Below are 21,463 nucleotides of genomic sequence, written 5' to 3' on the forward strand. Positions count from 1 at the left end.
AATTGGGGAGAGCCAATTGCATGCTTTTCTTGCTTCCTCATTTGTTAAACGTTTCCTTTCCTAGCCAGCTCTCCATAAAACTGTACTGGAACTGGAACAGAAATTGCATCACCAGTAATTCATACTCTCTCTCTCTTTCTCGCGGCCGCCGTAATAGAATCAATGGGGAGACCTCCTTGTTGTGACAAACTGAATGTCAAGAGGGGACCTTGGACTGCAGAAGAAGATGCAAAGATTCTTGCTTATGTATCCAACCATGGAGTTGGTAACTGGACTTTGGTCCCTAAAAAAGCAGGTTATAATTTAAATTTACATCTTATAAGCTTACTGTACATTAATCTTGTTAGTTAATTAAGATCAACAGCTTATAATTTATGTTAAAATGAGTTTTTTGAGTACAGGACTTAACAGATGTGGTAAGAGCTGCAGACTTAGGTGGACTAATTACTTGAGACCGGACCTTAAACACGACGGCTTTACGCCTCAAGAAGAAGAGCACATAATTAATCTTCACAAAGTTATTGGTAGCAGGTGAAGTTTTTCTACTGTTTTTAGCTAAATCCGCTTCGTTTTACTTCTGATTAGTTACTAATTCAGTTGCTTAATTGCTTGGTCTCAGGTGGTCTTTGATTGCTAAACAGCTACCAGGGAGAACAGACAATGATGTGAAGAACTATTGGAACACAAAACTGAAGAAGAAGCTTTCAAAGATGGGAATTGATCCTGTGACTCACAAACCATTCTTACAGATTCTATCAGAGTATGGAAATATCAGCATTGGAACCTCTAATGCCACAATTATGTCTAAACCAGAACCAACTTGTTCTGTCCTCACAGGACTTTCTTCTAGTTATTCTAAGCTGATGATCAGAAACCCTGTGATGGAGCAAGTGAATGATAATATGATCAGTATCAGCAACAACCCTAACCCTTCTTGGGATTTTGTGGGGTTTCATGTCGATAACCCGAAAAATGTCCAGTCACATTTCTTTGGTGAAGCCACCTCTTCATGTTCATCACCATCTACTACTGCATTTTCACAATTTACCTCTCCACAGTCCTTTTCTCACAGGCCACCGCCAGAGGCTGCTCACATTCCGCGGAACTCTAATTCGTTTACTTGGAACGAATTTCTCCTCAGCGATCCAGCTTCGTGCGTTGATCCTCCGCGGCAGGAGCAAGAGCACAACCCTTCTGGAATGCTATTGTCAAGCGATTCGTCGACTGTGACTCCTAATGAGTTGTCCCAGTGCTTCAACGGAGTTGGATTTGGTGGTTCTGGAGTTAATAACTGTGCTGATAGCACTTCATCTTCTGCAAGTTCATTTGTGGATGCAATATTGGATCATGACAGAGAATTGTGTTCGCAATTCCCTGAACTTTTAGATGCTTCTTTTGATTACTAATGGACATAGTGTCTTATGTCAGAGTATTATAAGTATGTTTCAAGTAAACTAACAGACAGATTTTTTTTCCTGTTTTTTCAGTTAGTATGGAATTAATATATGATTTCTAGTTATCTAATAGTGTCATTATAACGCAAAACACAAATTACAAACGAACTTGTCTATATTCCGTGGGATCATGAGGAGGTGAGCCATCATCTAATTTGAGAGTTTCCGAAAAGGATAGTGGAGTACTAGTTTCCTTAGCTTCATGCATGCTGGTTTTTTTAAGGATCAAGAGTGTATTTGCATTGGGACAAATGAAGTCCAGCCCGAGTCCGATGGGTTTCTGCTCCAAGAAAATAGTGGAATGGCCCGAGATCCTCGAGTGAAAACCGGGATGAGAGTTGGGCCATAAATTTTTGTTGTTTGATTTAGGACCGACCTGGAATTGAATTTTTACCACTCCTAGTAGTTGACACTTGACAAGCCTTATAATATCAGGCAGCCACTTGAGGTAATGTCTTTTTTTTTTACAAGGAACTCATCTAATATACAACCACATTAGACACGTACCTCCTTAGATGGTGATAGTCCAATAGCCGAAAGCATCACTAATTTACGCTTTGACCCGAGGAGCACGAGGCACGTGAAAACCCATGTGAATCAGAAAGGACCACCTTACAAAACTAAATACTCCCGGTAACCCATAGCGAAGTTATACTGTGAGGAAAGAGTGAAAGAACCTAAGTGTGAAATAGAACATAAAACATAAGCTCTCAAGCAAGGGCTTTGATTGTATGCCTGTTCAAGAATGAGCTGACGATTCATAGGTAGTAGCTTGGTTAAGGAAACCCACCAGAGCCGTCACTATTTATGAATTGAATCCAAACCTATGTGATCTATCCATGACCATGACGATGAAGCTTGGGCGAAAACTAAGTGGAGGTCCGAACCACTGATTGAAGAATCCCGGACACGTGTTTCTTGTTATTTGCACAAATTTTTTAGAAGAATTATATGCATTTACTGAGTTGCTGGGCTTTCTAATTAGCCTTAAGCCCAATTCCAGCTTTGATGGGCTTCGGCTTTCTGAGCCGTTCAACTTCAAGTTCTTGAATGGCCGAAAAAGGCCCACGTCAAGCACTTGCATTTTGTTCAGCCTTCTCTCTCTCCAACCATGGCGCTCTCATCGTTGCCGATTGTCTCTTACCGTTGAGCGCAGACATCAATACCAAAATCTTCTTGTCTTCTTATACTCTACCTCTTTTAAATAACTTTCCCTCCACAAATTCCGGTCACCGACCGTCCATCGTCGTCTTCTCACAAAGTGAGGAACTCTTTTATTCAATTTATGAACTTCTGTTTGATGTAGAGTTTGAAGAACTGGAATTCTTCTTTTGTGTGCTGGTAGCAGAATCGGATAGTGGATTGTTGAGTGCGAAGAAGAAGGGGTTATTCTGATACACTCTTGCGTCCTGGACCTTGTATAACAAGAAATGGTAAAGAGGGAAGAAGAAGAGAAAGAACAATTGTTTATTATCAAGTCTGCCCATACAAGACTAACTTCCCGCTAATATACTTCCTAAACCCACCAACTATCCTGGACAGGTGGCACCACAACCACCTTTGGATGAAGACCCCATACAGTATGCGTGTCAACATCCTATATACTGGATCCTATCAACTCCCTCCCAGTCAAAATACTCCTTGTCCACAAGGACACTAGAAACATAGCAATACAAAATACTGATTATCAACAGTTCAAAATGAAAACTACAGAACAAGTACAGATTCCAAATTAAAAAACAAAATCAGAAAATTTCTTCACAAACTCCTCATAGTCCTCCCAAGTTGATTCCTCTGCAGTATGGCCCTCCCATTGTACTAATAGTTGTGTTCCTGCAATGTCACCTTTCTTATAAAGCCTCCTCTCTAAGACTGCTATAGGCTGTTGTTGAACAAGACCCTCATCTGTCACCATTGGCAGCTTGGTTGCAGGACATACTGCTGGTCCCAAATGCCTTTTCAGATTACTCACATGAAAGACAGGATGAATTTTAGTCTCTGGAGGTAACTTAAGTCTGTAAGCAGCCTTTCCAACTCTTTCCAAGACTTCATAGGGGCCATAAAACTTAGGGTGAAGTTTAGAAAATGAGTGTTTATTCAAAGCAGGGTACTGGTAAGGAATGAGCTTGAGATAAACCAAAACCCCCACCTCAAATTGTCTGTCAATTCTATGCTTATTTGCTTGGAGCTGCATTCTTTCCTGTGCCAATAACAGATTATGCCTCAATAATGCCAACATTCCATCTCTGTCCATTAAGGCTTTTTCCAAAACATCCAACTTTGCTGAGCCCAATTCATATGTAATTAAATGTGGAGGTTGATGACCATAGACCAACTCAAAAGGGGTGGCCTGAGCTGCTGAATGATATGCAGTATTATAACTCCATTCTGCCCAAGGTAGATAATTCACCCATTTCCTCGGCTGAAGTCCAGCAAAACATCTCAAATAAGTCTCAACACACCTGTTAACTACCTCAGTTTGCCCATCAGTTTGAGGGTGATAACCTGAGCTCATGCAAAGCTTGGAACCTTGTAATTTGAAAAACTCCTTCCAGAAATCACTCAGAAATACTGGATCCCTGTCACTCACAATTGTAGAAGGCATTCCATGTAGCTTGAACACATGTTCAATGAATAAATGAGCTACTGTGACTGCAGTATAAGGATGAGCCATAGCAATGAAATGCCCATATTTAGTTAACCTATCCACCACCACCATTATCACTGATTTACCCTTGCAAGAAGGAAAAGAGGTAATGAAATCCATGCTAATGTCTTGCCAATTCTGTTTTGGAACAGGTAAAGGCTGTAAAAGTCCAGCAGGAGATAAAGTCTCATATTTATTCTGTTGACAAGTACCACATTCAGCCACCATTTTCCTCACATCCTTCTTCATACCAATCCAGTAAAAACCTCTCTTCAATCTGTGATAAGTCTTTAACACCCCAGGATGACCTGCGGATGGAGTCTCATGGAACTCAGCAAACAATTTAGCCCTCCAAGGTGAAGTAGGACTGACCACTATTTTGTTATTATACTTTAAGAACCCATTATCCACAACATATTTATTGAGAGAGGTAGAGACATCAGCATTAACTTACTTCAGTTCTTTACATTTTGTCTTAATCCATTCATCCTGCTCCAAATGCCTCCTCAGATCATCTAACCACCCAAAATAAGGGTAGGTAATAGCCAAACATTCATTTGGACTCTGGTAAGCAACAGATTCAATTGGTAGTTCAGGCAAAGAAGTAGATCCACCTTTTCTTGATAAGGCATCTGCAACCACATTTTCTACACCTTTCCTGTACTGAATCTCATAGTCAAACCCTAACAACTTAGATACCCATTTCTGTTGAAATGTGGTATTCGCCCTCTGGTCCAGGAAGTATTTGAGACTGCTATGGTCAGTCTTAATAATAAAATGCCTTCCTTGGAGATAATTTTGCCATTTCTTGACAGCAGAGACCAAAGCAATCAACTCCTTCTCATATGTTGACAGGGATTGATTTCTAGGTCCCAAAGTTTGACTATAAAAGGCAATTGGTTTACCAGCTTGTTGCAAAACTGCTCCCACGCCTAAACCAGATGCATCACATTCCATTGTAAAAGGAATATTGAAGTCAGGTAGTGCTAACACCTGAGGAGACACCATAAGAGACTTAAGCTTCTCAAATGCCTCAGTAGCTATAGATGTCCAAACAAAACAATTCTTCTTGGTTAATTGATACAAAGGGTGGCAAACCTTTCCATAGTCTTTAACAAATTTCCTATAATACCCTGTCAAACCAAGGAATCCTCTCAACTCCTTAACATTTTCAGGTAGAGGCCAATCCATAATTGCTTTGATTTTACTAGGATCTGCAGAAACCCCTTCCCTTGAAACCACATGCCCCAAATATTCCACCCTATCTTGACCAAAAGCACACTTGGACTTTTTAACCAACAGATGATGTTGCTGAAGTAAAGCAAAAGTATTCTTCAAATCCTCCAAATGTTTCTTCCAGCTGGCACTGTAAATCAGAATGTCATCGAAGAATACTAAAACAAATTTCCTTAGAAAATTCCTGAAAATATCATTCATCAAACTCTGGAATGTAGCAGGAGCATTAGTGAGACCAAATGGCATCACTAAGAACTCGTAATGACCTTCATGAGTACGAAATGCCGTCTTCTCCACATCATCAGGATGCATTCTAATCTGATGATAACCTGATCTCAAATCCAACTTTGAAAAATATTGAGCTCCATGCAATTCATCTAGTAAGTCATCTATCAAAGGAATAGGGTACTTGTCCTTGATAGTCAACTGATTTAATTCTCTGTAATCCATACACATGCGCCATGTTCCTTCTTTCTTTTTGACTAATAGCACAGGTGATGAAAAAGGGCTGTGACTGTCCCTTATAAAACCAGACTGTTTCAGCTCACTAACAGCCTTTTCTATTTCATCTTTTTGTAAAGGTCCATAATGATAGGGCCTTTTACTAGGAGGTTTAGCATTTGGTAAAAGAGGTATCCTATGGTCATGTAATCTTTCTGGAGGTAAAGTAGAAGGCATTTGAAAAATATGATCATAGGTGAGCAACAAAGCTTCCAATTCAGCTAACTGTGTGGTAGACAAGGATGTATTAACAGGCTGTACCCCAACAACTTCTTGTGAATATAATAACATTCCCAAGCTAGAATCTTGGATCACCCTTTCCATCTGGTGGAGTGATATCTGTTGCACAAATGGTTGATTTTGATTGATGCTCACTAACTGAAATGGTATATGGTTCACTGTGAACTGCATTGTTAATTCTTGGAAATCCCATAAAACAGGACTCACAGTTTGTAACCATTGAACCCCTAGTACTATATCACAGCCTCCTAATGGTAACACAAACAAATTCATCATACAACTGTAACTTCCCATCATTAAGGGTACTGACGTGCAGCAGCCCATACTCAACACTTGCCCTCCATCAGCTATCATTACCTTGAATTCTGCAGTTTTTTCCAATTGCCATCCCATTTGCTTAACTAATTTTGAACTCACAAAATTATGAGTACTACCTGAATCTATTAAAACTATGACTGGATGAGTCTTTACAGTTCCTTCAACCTTCATAGTTTTAACTTCCTGGAAATCAGCTATTCCATAATAGGCACAAACACTGAGTTCCATTTGCATAGCAGTAGGCTGTAACTCCTCAACTACATTTGTCTCCCTTTCATCATTTTCATCTTCAAAATTAACTTCCAACAACAACAATTGTTTCTTAGCACACTGATGCCCTCTGTCATATTTTTCATTACAATAGAAACAAAGACCTTTCAACCTCTTCTCCTGATATTCTTCTGAAGATAATTTTTTAACAGAACTATCTGGATTGAATCTCTTAAGTGGCACATCAGCATGTTTTGGTAAAACAGTAGATATTGTTTGATTTGTTGAATGTACTGTTTTAGGCAACAAATTTCGACTATTACTATTCAACTTAGAATCAATCTGTAATGCAATAGCAATAGCATCATGAACAGACTCTGGTTTCCACAATTTCACATCATATCTAAGCTCATCCTTCAAACCACCCAAGAAACAATTCTTCAACATTTCAGGACTGAGACCAACAGTTCTAGTAGCTAACCTCCTAAATTCTCTCACATAATCTTTTAAACTGCCAGTTTGTTGAAGTTTGAACAATGCTTCCATACTATTATCAAATTCAGTAGGACCATACTCTCTACAAAAAAATTTTGTAAAATCTTCCCACCGAGGAGTAGTATGTATGCAGTCAACCCAATGAAACCACTGAAGCACCTCATTTTCAAGATTAAAAGAGCAGACCAATACCTTCTGTTGTTCAGGAGTCCCATAGAAATTGAAATATTGCTCAGCTCTGTAGATCCACACAACTGGGTCATCTCCTTCTGAAAAATGAGGGAAATCGAGTTTGTGCCAATTTCCTCTCGGTTGTATTCCTCGTGGTTCTTGGGTTTCACTCTTCTTGTTAGCACGTGCCAACCCTAACTCACTGCGTTCGTCATCTTCAACAAGAAGTGGATCTTGTTTGTTCAAATCCATCTTTCCTTTTGGCTCCTTGACTGGCAATCGCGCATCCATCTTTGCATCGACCATGGCCGGAAACTTAGCGATTTCTCCAAGAATGGTATCCAAAGTTGCTGATAATTTCTCCATATTAGCTTCCATTGCAGACATGCGATTATCCATTGCTGATCTGGTATTCTTACGAGTCATATACCGGCAGGGAATTCGAGGAACAACGGGCTTCGATACCAATTGATACACTCTTGCGTCCTGGACCTTGTATAACAAGAAATGGTAAAGAGGGAAGAAGAAGAGAAAGAACAATTGTTTATTATCAAGTCTGCCCATACAAGACTAACTTCCCGCTAATATACTTCCTAAACCCACCAACTATCCTGGACAGGTGGCACCACAACCACCTTTGGATGAAGACCCCATACAGTATGCGTGTCAACATCCTATATACTGGATCCTATCATATTCGAGCGATACGGTCTTGATCCTAATGACTACTTACCGGAGACTTCTCCTAAGGTTCTCACTTTTGCTCTCTCTTTGTGGGTGGGACGGTGGTCGCTGCGTACATAGTATGTCTGTTTCCTTGCTAGTATGTTAAACTTAGAAAGAAATTCAATGGCACTCAAGAATGAGAAGTTAGAAACTTTGGATTAATTGGAGGTGAATGTTTTACAGTTACAAATGGTAAAAGTTTGAGGCATTTTGTATTTCTAATGCCCACACAGAGGTTATTTCTAACAAAACCGAGGAAGACAAAAACCAATTTTTTTTATGCATATTCATATCAAAAAATTAGCCTAATTATTCCGATTACTGTGTCTTGTTGGTGCTATTTACTTATTCGTATCCTATGCTATTGGGTTTACAAATTATGAATCCTTTCAATGATAATATTCCCTGCATTCTTTAGTGAATATTTAATTGTGACTCATTTAAAGTGATTTTGCCTTTTGATTTGATTTAATAGACAAGGAGCAGAAGTGAAAGCAAACGACCAGAGAGCAAATTAAGATATATCTTGCAGAATCCTAATGGCTTCCTACTTTACCTAGCACATTTGGCCTTGTCTTTATTTCTGATCAAGCTGTTTAATAATTGGATATTAATGTAAGGATGCTGTTTCATTGGTCTACAAAGTTTATGGCCGTCAAATGGCATGACCCCTTTCACTTGGTGAATTATAAGAAATGTTGAAAAACCATACATAGGTTTATTTTTCTCTTCACCAATTTAAATTTTACTTTTGTTTTATTTTAATCTAAGGAATTGTTTTCCCATCCAAAAGAATTTAATTCCACCAATAGTATATTGAACATTGTAGGTGCTTGGAGGAAAGGCTAAAAGCAAGAAGTTGTTGTCACTGAAAGGCATGAATGTGCGACCAATGATGGAAGTTGCAAAAGGTGCAGCATTTGACATCTTGCAGGTCTTAGTCGTATCTTAACCTCAAATGGGCAGCTGTATTAATCCGTGATAATGTCAAAATTTACTGATATTTCTCTTTGTATTTGTCTCAACCCTGGCTCTCAATATTATCCGGAAATCTTTCTTTTTTTATACTCCTTGGTGGAATAATTTTTTCCTGCTGTTATATAGGCATTAGGCAGCTGGTGGGGGTCCTGCATCTGTAAGGCCTGGTCTGGTTAGACTTGTATAGTGGAACAGGTTCTGTCGGTATAGCAGCTAGCAGCCGAGGATGTTCTGAGGTACAATAACTTATTAGATATCGTCAACGAGAATTTCATTTCATTTAAATCTCATATGGCATAACTATATTTATGCTTTGATTTTCTATTTTTGGTCGAGATTCCTAATTTCTCCTCTCGTCAAATATCAGGTGCATTTTGTTGAGATGGATCCCTGGGTTGTTTCAAATGTTCTACGACAAAATCTGGAGTGGAATGTGTTTCATAATGTTTCAGTTATACATACTATCTCTGTTGAATGTTTTTTAGAGCGTGCAGACCAATTTGTAGGTATGTCCACTTGACCACCTCCTCCAGTGCCCTGTTGGTATCCCTTTTCTTTCAAATGTTATTATCTTACACACTGCATTTTGGGCTGCTGGAGGAAGTGTAAAGATGGTGTGAGTAAAAATGGTGTGAATCCAACTTGTGTATGTTTGGTTTATTGCAACTATTAAATCATATATAAAAAAATTATCGTGCCCAAGGCTCCCGTAGTAGGCGGGGTCGGGGACAAGCAAGATGTATACAGGCCTTACCCCTACATAATATGTCAGAGGTTGATTTCAAGAATAGAATATGTGACCTCTACCTTGCACCCTTGCAACTCTACCACTAGGCCACATGCTCGCTTGTAACTATCAAATCATATATAACAAAGAAATATGAAAATTTGAATTTCATGTGTAAGATGGTTATAAAGTTCAGATTTAAGGCAATTCTAACACTTTGATAAATGTTGAGTTCGTCTTTAATCCAGTTTTTACATAAGTGGTAATGGACCATTCGACTATGTTAGTGTTACACTTCCATACATGGAAGTTGATTATGGGGTACTGATGAAATAAATTTCTCAGTCAGCCATAATTGGAGAAGACACCTTTGTTGTAAGTAGTGTGATTTCTTCATTTTGGAGCTGGTTGTTATCATGGTTTTATAGTGATTTGGTTTTTGTCCAAATATGGTTAATATATATTCGACTTTCATGGCCCAGGTCGTGGAGTATCCTTTAAGAACTGATATGTCAGATTCATGCGGTTGTCTTGAAAAGGTTGGTGCCAGCCAGTATGAACTTTGGCATTGAACTTCCCAGAATCATGTGCTCTCACTCAGGGATGCATGTAAGTGTCGCACACTTCCATTTTTGGTTTGCATTAGCACTTAGGACAAACCTTGACCTAGTGGTAAAGTTGTTTCACAGCAATTTAGAGGTCATTGATTCAACTACAGCAATAGCCTCTCCATTACAGGGTAAATCTACTTACATCTGCTATTTGTACCCCACCTCCACTGGATCCTTGTGCACCCCATTTCATTTCTTTCTATCAGCAAGAATAGATCCTCGATTACAGTGCTAGGTGCCTCATTCCGTACTTGATAAAACCTAAGTAATATAACACCTTCACTGCAAACTATTATGGAATTCTTAGTATGAAAGTCAAGTTAAAGATTCAGAAAAAGTGTTTGTCTGGTGCTGGTGGCAAAGCCTGGAGCATGCCTAAAACAAATTCCACGCCTCTTATGGATGAGATATGATAGCATGTTATTCATTTCGTTTGCTTTACAACTCTTATTCAAGATAATTGAAGCCAATTATTTGATTTCTTAGATACATTCATATATAGGTAAGAAGATACCTACTAATTGTTTGACATGGATTGCAGACAAAAGATCGGTGATTTGGTCGTACTCATTTGGCAATATATGGACCCAAGTGGGCCCAGAAGAATAGAATGGGAAAAGCCTCTTAAAATGGTAGCAGAAAGTTTGCATACTCATGTGATTGGAAGGAAGTGACACCTTTTTTCATGGATGCTGTCACATCTCCAAGTTCTATTAATAGGTGTTGAAATAACCACCCCTAACTTTTGGACATGCAACATAAGTACTAAGAGATCTTGTTGGTAATTTTTTGTTATCATAATCATTGTATCTGCAAATTTTGTAATGATACGGTCCAATTGGTATGTATTATCTGCATCTTGAAAAAGTATTGTGCTTAAATTTCTAATGGTATTTCAGCCCTTGCTGTCTGATAATGATAATTGGCAGTAGCAGATTGAAATGGACTCAGAGTGTTTCAGGTCAGCATGTTTGTGTAATTAACTTCCAGTCAAAAAAAGTATGAGACTATGAGTACCAGCTCAATAATTCTTATGCTGTTGTGTCAAAGCAAGCTATCATTTCCATAAAATCATGCATGGATGCTGACAATGATAGCTTGCTTTGACACTATGAAGATGCTAAAAGCTGTTTTTTGAACTTTTCAATATATGCCATTTGATTTTTCACATTAATTGGAGCTATTAAACTGCATCCTTGCATGTATTCTGTTTGAGTCTCAGATGAGAACTTGGTTGCGTGCTATAAAATTAGTTTCGGTTGTGAAAGGCATACTTCTGGAGTTATATTAAATCCCAAAGCTCTTTTTTGTTGGAGAATGATTGAACTCAAGTGAATTGGCCCAAACACTGCATGATATTGCTTTTCTTATTTGAATGACACCCTTTAGAGTTTGTAGTAGAAAGCATGTCCAAGATGTACTAGCCAACCCCACCTGCTACTCTTTTAAGGCTCAGGAGCTTGGCTAAAGCACATGTTTTTTAACCAGAATCTGTTTTCTGTTTGTTTCTGTAGCATTCATCGATAATAGGCCTGGAGAACTGAGTAAAATTACTTGGGGACAGTACAAATTCCAAAAGAGGATTCTGATTTAACTGGGAATAGTGGCCCACCTTGATCAGTACATTTAAGTTCTACAGAAAATATCTTTATCCTTATTCCAGAATAATTCTCTTTAGTTTGAGTTACATTGGAGTTTTCATTCCCTTGATCAGTGCACATGAGATTAGTAGATCTCTTCATCCTTGTTGTGGATGAGTAAGGGAAGTTGCTTAATGTTCTTAATGTTATGTGTTAATCCATATAGTTACCATGAGTGTCTAAATAGCTTTGTGCATACGATGCAAATAACTTTGATAAAGATGGGAGTTACGAACAAACCTTGACTGGCTCAATCTGGACAGCTCAATTATTGTCCAAGATGCAAGTAATGACTTTGTTCTGGGTATTGGTTGTGGATTAAGTTTCTCACATTCAGTGTTACCGTTTCATTCTCTAAATCTTTAGTCTGGAAAAGACTGAAGTTTTTTCAAAAGTGGTAGTCATCTAAACTCTTTGATGAGTTCTCTTTTTGAAGTTGTGTTACAACTCTATTATGAGACCCAATTTACTGTTTTTTTAATGTCAATATTAGTGAATCATATTGAAGTGCTATGAATAGGAAAGTAGAATGGGTAAACAGGCAAAGGCTAGTTGTCGGAGTGAGCAGAGCAGAGCATACCAGGCAGTGTGGTTCGAGGTAATTTTTTTTATCACATAAATCTGTTTTGAATTTTCTCTCTTGTTATTATGTTTTTCCTCTTCTGATCACTTATATTAAATTTGCGTTGAACGCAATGGGCCTTTTTGGGAGTGTTGTCAACTGTTGTGAGGTGTGCGGTGCTGTGAGTTATAAAACTGTGGTGCTGTGAGGTGAGTTGGAACGCAAAAAGCTGTTGGGCGCATCACTTTTAAAACTGTGGTGCGGTGCTGTGAGGTGCGTTTGGCGTATCTAAATTACGGTTATATTAGATGACTAATAATATTAATATAAAATCACTTAATGTTTGCATTGTACATTAATCTAAAATAAAATAATTGACCTAATTTGATTACGTAGGACAATTCAACATATATTGTAAGCGTTTGAGAGTGATGTGAGGTGTGGTGAGGTGCTGTGAGGTAAAAAGCTGTGGTGCTGTGAGGTGCGGTGCAACTGAACGCAGTGGGAACGCACTGCCAAACACCCACAATATCTATAGTCTTCTTCCTTGTTTGTACTCTTGTTTTCTTAACCTCATCCTTCTCTAGTACTTTAAACAACTCTTTATTGAGAGTGGGACAATTGCATCAATCTTGTTGATGGAATTCCCAATGATGGGACATGATGATTGAGTAAATAACCATTTATGGGTCATGTTTATTCCCTTCCCCACATCATTAAAAAAGGTTTACTACAGTTGCCACTGATGACTGAACTGTGAACCTCTGAAGGGGATCTTTAACTAAAGTGCCACAGATTTGTTCATATCATTTCTACTTTGAAAAGTACATTGCTTAATGCCAGCCTCGAGATGCAGTGACGAATTTGGATTTATTATTCTCAAAGCTGATTGAGAAGTTACTGTGAGAAAGAAATTGTTCTTAGCGCATTATTTGGAAGTTTGTTCACCCGTTTATCAATTTAGTAGGGCAAGCTGGACTTTGAGTTCAGGACCTCAGGTTCTTGATCAATGGGAAATTGCTTGATATGAATATTTTTAGTATGTGAGAGTGAGACCATCTTGTTTTGTTTATGTTGGTTTTTGTTTTTTAAACTTACATCACTTGTTTTGTGTAGTTCAGATTCAGTTTAGCAGCATAGTTGTAGAACATTTCAATGTGAATATTCTTATTCTACAAAAGCGCTTTCCAGTTCTTCAAGATTCATTGCTTGAGAACGAAAGTATTCAAAGGCTGAGAACTGTCTTCTTTCTCTAAAGGACTTGAGTAGCATATTCTTTGGTAACAATTCTTATTGTATTTTCAAATTCTTGCTGTCTAGTTTAGATGTTTTTCATGCCTTAGTATTTCTGCTGCAAGCAATGTTGCACTTATTTGTTTGTTAGTTCCCTGGTTAAATTGACGTTTTTATATCTCTTTTTTTTATTGGGTGGATCCCTGCAGTCGTATTTAGACATTCCGATACAATTTATACCTCACTTGGAAAAACCGGGACTGGTGAAACTGTGAAAGTGCTTAAGACAGATATTGCTTATTACTTCTGTGACTTTCTATTTAATGCTTGACTCTTTAAATTTTTCTTCAACTTATAGAGTTGGGTCTAAAGCTTTTTTTTCTCAAGAAATGAAGATAATTTCCTACAAACAAAAATTCTCCTTTGTTTTTCTTTTCGGATTTTGCTGGACCAATAATGCTTACTTCCTCAATATTCATTTGCTTTGAAAACTGAGTACGCATTTTAGAGTTCTTATTTTCTTTTGGAGGGTTGTAGTGAGGTCCACATGGTAGGTGCATGAAAATGCACAAATCAAAGCAAAGAAAAAGAGCTAGAATGGACCCATATAAGATATACTAAAGCAACAAGGGTAACAAACTTTTCTGTCTTGTTGCTTATGCTCTCTCTCTCTCTCTCTCTCAACATTCCAATCTTCACCTTCAAATAGGACAAACCAATCCCCTTAAATAGGACCTTCCACTCCTTACCCGCCAAGCTTAGATTTACCAAAAAAATACTTGTCTGCCCTGCTCACTCACCCCTTTCTTTGTTCCTGGTATACTCATCTTCAGAAAGCTGATTATGCACGTTTCTTCTCTTCACATTAACATGGCTGTTGTGACTTCTTTCATTGACACCATCAATGGCTTGCAATTATCCTTTAGCTTAAAGTTGTAGAAGCAGAAGAGGGAAACAGGAAGTACTATGGGGAGAGGCAGCAGGGTTCCGAGGGTTCTTTTTGGAGCTTCTGTATTAGTGGGAGTCATTTGGTTACTTTGTGTTGGAATAATAACAGATAATGGTATTGTAGCGATGATGACTATGACAACACCACCAACTGGTGATTTTGAGCATCTGAGTTTGACTGGAAGGGAGATTAATCCTGGTGGTCGTCGTCATAATCTGGATTTCCATTTCGTGAGCAAGAGAAAAGTACCTAACGGTCCTGATCCTATCCACAACAGGTACTAATTTCTTCTTGGTATGTGATATTTCTACAACAGATCATACTTACTCTTGGGAGCTGATTTGAATTGGTTTGTGTACAGTCAGTGGTTTTATTGAATTCAGTCTATGCCATGCCATGTATTTCCTTAAACATAATAATATGAAGTGATGATTGATTGATTTACTCTATTTTTCCTTTGCTTTAATTTTTTTTTCCTTGGGAGAATCAGGGTGTTAAGGAGAAAAGGCCAGATTGATGTGTTTAACTATCCTCTATAAAATATCATCTCTGTATATTTGAGAGGCGTGGATATGTGATGATGGTTTCTCTCTTTAACAAAAGCTTCTTTAGCTATCAATCTCTCTTATTTTTATGGGATCAAATAAAGTCATTGGGGAAAAGAACTAGGACACTTTAGCTATGAGGAGGAAACAACTCCTTTCCTTTCTATATGAATTCAAATAAATTTAGCACAATTTTCGCAACGCCCAATGAAAACTGGATTTATTATGTTGATAGTTAACCTTCTTTTTTGTTGTAAAATGTCCCCAAAAAAAAATCAAAGCTGCTTTTTGTGATTTAGATTGTGCAACAGACACCAACCCTGAATTGTTTGGATTTATGCTTGCCTTGTTCTCTGTTTAAAATCTGAAAACTATTAGTGGATCAACTATTGATTCGCTAAAGCTCGTAATCTCTGGCACTACTCTCCTTCCTGTTTCTGACGCTCTCAAATTATAACTATTTGCTTGTGATATATTTACAGGAGAGCAGGCAAGTTTAGGCAACCCCCTGGTCGAGCCTAAAAAGTGCCAAGGAGACCATGGAAAGCCTCAAACTACTGAAGAAAGCAATGTGTGAGGTGATTTGTTAAATGTTTTAATTAATTCCCTGTCAACCACTAGAAAATTTTTGGTTGAAAATGTGTTAGAGGGCACATATTTTCTTTGTCAGTTAATGGTGATCATGCCATTCTTGCAGCTTCTATGGTATTCACTTGTTCTGTTATACATTTTTTTTAAATATAGTTCCCCCTCCATAATGATTTTGAGAGAGAGAGAAAGCTTCATGGATAGGGTTCACTTTGCATGAAAATACTCTACCAAGCAGGCATTGTAAGGGTATGAATTCCAAGAAAGCTTCTTCTGGTCTCCGTACAAGATGAGTAACTAAAGCTTGTTATGTGTATAAAACTACAATAAATTACTAAATTTGCCTTTTTTTCTTGAATTATTTCTTGTTCTTTTTCATCTTATGTTCCCCTTTCCCCAGTAAAGCAATACCCACCAATCATAAAGCATCTCCATGTCTCTGAATACCTTTGACTGATGCTACAGTGCTGTAATGTACTAGATTTTGCTCTCAACTTAAAGCACTGCAAGTATAATATCCTGCTGATCTTCAGGACAAGTTGATTCACTCAGTATTATGTTTTCTTTTGATTTCTCACTTAAGAAAGGGTGGCCACAGCTGCTTTTTCTTTCACTTTTTTTTCTCTCTCTCTACTTTCCTTCTTTTTCTGGTTTGATTTTGATTAGTTCGAGAAGCGAAGACTGGGTCCATGGTAACTGAGATGCAGAATAAGGACTCTTTTTTGGAGTAAAATCAGGGACGGACTTTATGTTGCATGGTAGACAGATTCCCGTCTCGTGCTGCTCTTTTGATTGTATGTCTACCCCCATGGCTGCCGCGCAGTAATACTTGAAACAAAAGCAGATTAATATGATCAATGCTTGTACCAAAAATCAAAATAAGATCATGCCATTTGGTCAGAACAGTAGTAGTAGTTAAGCCTATGAAGCACGGACACATGACACGGCATGAATATTTCAACACAGGGATTTCAATTTGCAGGACACGAATACGGCAAGCTACAAGAAACAACTTCTTTACCGGCACTTAAAAAAAAGGCGCCAACGTTGGTAACATAATATGGCATTCAATAAAAGAAAGTGTCAGTACTTAAAATCGTTTATGGCGTTCCAATTTTACAATGTCACTACATATTAGGATACTTTTAAGAAATGTCGTTAATTTATCCATTGACTTTAGTGATTTAAAGAGGGGTTACTGTAACGTTTGTGATACAAATGAAGAAAGACTTCAAAATAGACCATCTCATGTGTCTGAGGCCGATTGGCGATGGTTAACCATGAGCCACTGCATATGTGGAGAGTGGAATTCAAATGTCATAGCAGTGTATTTCGCTATTTAGGACAAAAATGCCTAGAACATCCTTCAATGTTAACAGTCCTAAACCACATAATAGAGGTCAAGGAAGTTCTAATGTAGGTATTCTCAGGCTTTTCATCATCTTTTATCCAATAAAATTCTGGGACTCCATGATTAGGACAAGATTACAGATATCATGGAGATATTGGGGGAAAGTTTTTCTCGGTAACTAATCTCAGGCCGCCATAACAGCCCAAGCCCACACCGAAGTTCATGCAAGTAGGGACCGATGATTGGATAAGCCCACCGAACTAGGATGCCACAAAGAAATATCCCAATTAGTTGATTCCAACTCCCAACCTTGAACGTAGTAAGCCCTATGTCCGGAGAGATAACCAACTATACTATCGTCAAATTGTTGAATATATAGAATTCTTACTACTCGAGAACAAAGATTTCAAAGAATTTACAGTGACATTTAGCAATAGATAACAAATGGGCAATGCAACTAAAAGTAGAAATCAAAACTGCATGAGTAACATTCCAATATTGATTACCACTTTGTCATGCTTCATTTTATCTTGCTTGCCAAAAACGCAGCGGATATAAAGATCAACAATTTTCAAGAGCCTACAGTTTTAAGGAGTTGATAGCAATACACAAGTATACAACATATGGACAAGGCAGCTCAAAAATAGAAACTGAGACACATTTACATCAGGTGACATTGAGAACTTACTGCCAGCTGCACAAAATCAATCAAAAATCCCTACCCCCGTCGCGCTCTCTCATCTTGCTTCATAGCTCAATTGATTCATTTTCTTGCTTCTGGAAAAGAAGTGGAAATTCATCAAACTGTTCAGATGACCACCCTTGATCCTCAGCAATGTTCTTTAGTGATTGGTAAACCTGGTACATAGACCACCTATCATTAGGCCTAGCAACCACACAATTACATGCAATTACTAAGAATTGCAAGATTTCTTCATCATGTCCCTTTCCACAAAGAGCCTTGTCGATTGCATCCTTAGATCGACCTGAATTACAGAGCTGATTAACCCAATCGACTAAGTTACTCTTAAATTTTTCTTCTGCAACACTAACCTCAAGCGGCTTTTGCCCCGTCACAAGCTCTAGTAACACTACCCCAAACGCGTAAGCATCCCCTTTTAGTGAAGCAACCATAGTGCTTGAATACTCCGGTGCTATGTAACCCAATTCGCCATCGACATAACTACCCCTCTCATTAGAATCCAAAGAAGTCATGAGCCTTGCCAATCCAAAATCCATAATCCTAGCATCAAAATCATCATCCACTAAAATCACATTGGAACAGATGTTCTGATGCAGGATTGGGGGCTGGCACCCATGGTGTAGCCATGCTAAACCCCTAGCAGCACCCAAACCAATCCTAAATCTGGTTGGCCAATCTAATGGAGTCTCATTTCCATGCAACAACGAATACAGGGTTCCATTAGACATATGCTTATAAACCAGAAGCTTCTCATCCTCCACAACACAAAAACCCAAAAGGGGTGCCAAATTTGGGTGCCTAAGCTCTCCTAATCGCGTCATTTCCGAACGAAACAGCTTCTCCACAAGCTTACAAGTATTAAGCCTCTTGACTGCAAGCACTGATCCATCAGAAAGAACAGCCTTATAAGTAGTACCGGTCCTAGTCGAAGCTGTAACATTTTCTGGATTGAAATTGTTTGTGGCTGCCAACAAATCATCCAATTTAACCTTGACAAGAGGCTTTTGAAACAAAGAAACTTGAACAAGCTTGTGTGCCCTCAACCTCTCAACAAAACTACTATCATCCCCTCTTCCAATCCCATACCCACCCTTTCTCATCCTAGAATACTTCCTGTGGTACCACCACCACACTCCAAAACCCAACAACAAAGAGCCCGCCGCACCAAACACTCCGGCAGCTATAATAATTTCAAGATTCCTCTTGCTCAATCTCAATCCACCACACTTTCCTAGAGGCTCCCCACAAAGTCCATCATTCCCTGTGAAAGCTGCGGAATCAAATTTATCAGAGAAGGATGGGATTCTACCAGTAAGCTCATTATTCGAAACTGAAAGCCGCTTCAGCCTACCTAAACTTACAAACTCAGGTGGTATAGTCCCCGATAACCGATTATTGGACAATATAAGATCATTCAAGTAACTACACTTCGCCAGATCTGCGGGTATAGGACCTGAAAGACCATTGCTGGACAAATCCAGAGTCACCAAGTACGGCATCCAGTTACAGATCTGGGGAGGAATAATACCTGAGAGATTGTTGGATGAAAGGTCCAGTTTCTGCAAGCTCTGGCAGTACCGCAACGATTCCGGAACTTGTCCTGAAAGTTCCAATTCGTTAAGTTTGAGGTCGATTATCCGGTTTTCACGGGAATTCCAGCACGTGACACCCACAAAATCACAGACGAAACCGACTGAAGTATTTGCGAAGCTCCACGAGCTAAGCTTCCCTCCTGGTTCGCCAAGCGAAGTCTTGACACCCTCCAAGCACTTCACATCATCCTCAGAAACCGCAGCAGCACCAACAACAACAACAACAGACATGAATATCAAGCTCAAGATCCTTAGACCCTTCACAGAATAAACTGAATCGTTCATCTTTGATAAACAATGTAAGAACTTGTGAACTGGGTGTGGCTGTTTTGGTCTAAAAGGAATGAAATTCGTGCGTAAGACGTATGAAATAGACTAACTGTGAGGCAGCCATAGAATTTGTGAACTGGGTGGTGTTGTTTTGGTCTTAAAAAACAATGAAATCTTTGCGTAACGTATGGAATAGTCTAAAGGTCAGTCAGACAGCCATAGATGATAGATTGATAGAACTAGCACTGCACAGTAAGTCATCTCCTTTGATTAATACTGATGCCTTGATGGTGTGGTGTGGGTGAGTGATTGCCAGATTGTTTAAGAGGATCAATTAATGATTAGTGTAATTGATGATTGAAGCTGCTTTCACTAACAACGATCGTTTAATAAAGGGTTCAATACTAATTAAGAGTTTTTGAAGGAGAGATGATCGATTAATATGACCGAGCAGGTGAACATCTCGGGTCAACCGAGATTGTAAGTCAGCCATTGCCCTCCTCTCTCAATGACGAATAGAAACTATTGGTCTCCCCTGAGACCGTAAAACAAACGCGCAAACTCCTCAATGGACAGACTGAGATTTTGGTCAAATGGCCAGGCTTGCCCGATTGGGACAGTACTTGGGAGTTAGCTGCTGAAATTCACCAACAGTTTCCTGCATTATTTAACCTTGAGGATAAGGTTAAGGATCTTACTCATCAACACCATTGAAAAGTAATCTTTATTTTAGACTGTTACGTGATAATTCCTTATATATATACACGCATTATCACTTATCACTGAATAAGTATGTTTTGATTATATTGTTTTTGTGTTATTAGGGTGATCTTATCTTATCATCATCTTAATTAAAATGATATAGGTGTTGATAATTATAGTTGTACAGGACTACATGTTGAGGAGTGTGCTTACACACATTATGCGTTTTGGCATGCTTGTAGGGTTTTGTAGCACAAGATTAAAAATACACTCATATCACATCTTTTTTGCAGGTTTGGGAAAAAGTGGTGGTAGTGAAGATGACTCCCCAGAGTGTGCTCATTTGTCATTGACAGGCAATTTAAGCAACACAACCGCTCTGTTGTGATTCTTGATTACTTTTTTTTTTTAACTAAATTGATGAGTTTAATAAGGTGGCTGCACATAATGAGCTACATAGTTTTCCATTGGTTTAACTTCTGATCATTGTTATCCTCATATATTGAATCTTAATTTCACTTTTAAATATTTCTACTTGTCTCCGGCTTAGAGGAAATGTTACTTTTAGTCACTAACAGATATTCTCTATTACAACTTAGTTCTTCATGTTCCAAAGGTTTCAATTTGATCATTCATTTTTACAATAGTGTTTCATGAGCAGAATTTTTGTCAAACTGCTAACAAGGGTCATCTATCAGTGATAAAAAGTAACTCTTTCAAGTTTTCACCACTGCTCTTGTTTCTGTCCTACTGTAAAAGTTTCCTAGTTGACTGGCAAAAGCTCTACAAGTTGTAGCATCTATAGTGATCCTATGACCAGGCTTCAAATATCAAATAGTGTTATTAATTCAATATAAATCTAGAATTTTCATGTGCCAAAAACCCCTACAAACCCCAAAAAGATAATAAAGGACTTTTTGAAACCTATTGGTCATGTGGGGTTGTTTTCAATGATTGACAAAAGGTGTTAAACAGGCGTGCTTAGGACTCACGATTCGTTCCAGCAAAACTTTG

At 38.5% G+C, this 21,463-nt stretch overlaps 4 protein-coding genes and 1 long non-coding RNA gene across 9 annotated transcripts; 3 read left to right on the plus strand and 2 right to left on the minus strand.

The window, feature by feature from the left end:
• The first annotated feature begins 150 nt into the window (after positions 1 to 150).
• Positions 151 to 1,415, plus strand: LOC119999290 (transcription factor MYB35). Its single transcript, XM_038846776.1, has 3 exons — positions 151 to 295; positions 402 to 531; positions 620 to 1,415. Exons 1-3 carry the CDS (start codon positions 163 to 165, stop codon positions 1,404 to 1,406), a joined length of 1,050 nt encoding a protein of 349 aa, XP_038702704.1. The 5' UTR covers positions 151 to 162; the 3' UTR covers positions 1,407 to 1,415.
• A 3,105-nt stretch (positions 1,416 to 4,520) lies between these two features.
• Positions 4,521 to 7,836, minus strand: LOC120000718. The gene has a single exon (XM_038848836.1). It carries the CDS (start codon positions 7,834 to 7,836, stop codon positions 4,552 to 4,554), a length of 3,285 nt encoding a protein of 1,094 aa, XP_038704764.1. The 3' UTR covers positions 4,521 to 4,551.
• Positions 7,837 to 7,843: 7 nt separating this feature from the next.
• LOC119999445 lies at positions 7,844 to 11,202 on the plus strand. Of its 4 annotated transcripts, none has more exons than XR_005468416.1 (6): positions 7,844 to 8,075; positions 8,828 to 8,932; positions 9,103 to 9,212; positions 9,344 to 9,482; positions 10,186 to 10,312; positions 10,856 to 11,202. It is a non-coding gene; the product is annotated as an uncharacterized LOC119999445 (long non-coding RNA). The 4 variants fall into 4 exon arrangements; XR_005468414.1 differs by having other exon boundaries at positions 7,844 to 8,022; positions 8,474 to 8,932; XR_005468415.1 differs by having other exon boundaries at positions 7,844 to 8,022; positions 8,811 to 8,932.
• A 1,761-nt stretch (positions 11,203 to 12,963) lies between these two features.
• On the plus strand, positions 12,964 to 16,566 carry LOC119999880 (CLAVATA3/ESR (CLE)-related protein 25-like). Its single transcript, XM_038847669.1, has 2 exons — positions 12,964 to 14,975; positions 15,726 to 16,566. Exons 1-2 carry the CDS (start codon positions 14,716 to 14,718, stop codon positions 15,763 to 15,765), a joined length of 300 nt encoding a protein of 99 aa, XP_038703597.1. The 5' UTR covers positions 12,964 to 14,715; the 3' UTR covers positions 15,766 to 16,566.
• Positions 16,567 to 17,659: 1,093 nt separating this feature from the next.
• LOC120001005 (inactive LRR receptor-like serine/threonine-protein kinase BIR2) lies at positions 17,660 to 20,299 on the minus strand. Of its 2 annotated transcripts, XM_038849219.1 has the most exons (2): positions 19,237 to 20,299; positions 17,660 to 19,155 (listed from the first exon to the last, which is right to left on the minus strand). In XM_038849219.1, the coding sequence occupies exons 1-2, from the start codon at positions 19,760 to 19,762 to the stop codon at positions 17,930 to 17,932; spliced, it is 1,752 nt and encodes a 583-aa protein (XP_038705147.1). In that variant the 5' UTR covers positions 19,763 to 20,299; the 3' UTR covers positions 17,660 to 17,929. The 2 variants fall into 2 exon arrangements, with proteins under 2 accessions (XP_038705147.1, XP_038705146.1); XM_038849218.1 differs by having other exon boundaries at positions 17,660 to 20,298.
• Positions 20,300 to 21,463: the final 1,164 nt, after the last annotated feature.

Source organism: Tripterygium wilfordii, chromosome 6 (assembly GCF_013401445.1).
Source record: "Tripterygium wilfordii isolate XIE 37 chromosome 6, ASM1340144v1, whole genome shotgun sequence".
NCBI lineage: Eukaryota > Viridiplantae > Streptophyta > Magnoliopsida > Celastrales > Celastraceae > Tripterygium > Tripterygium wilfordii.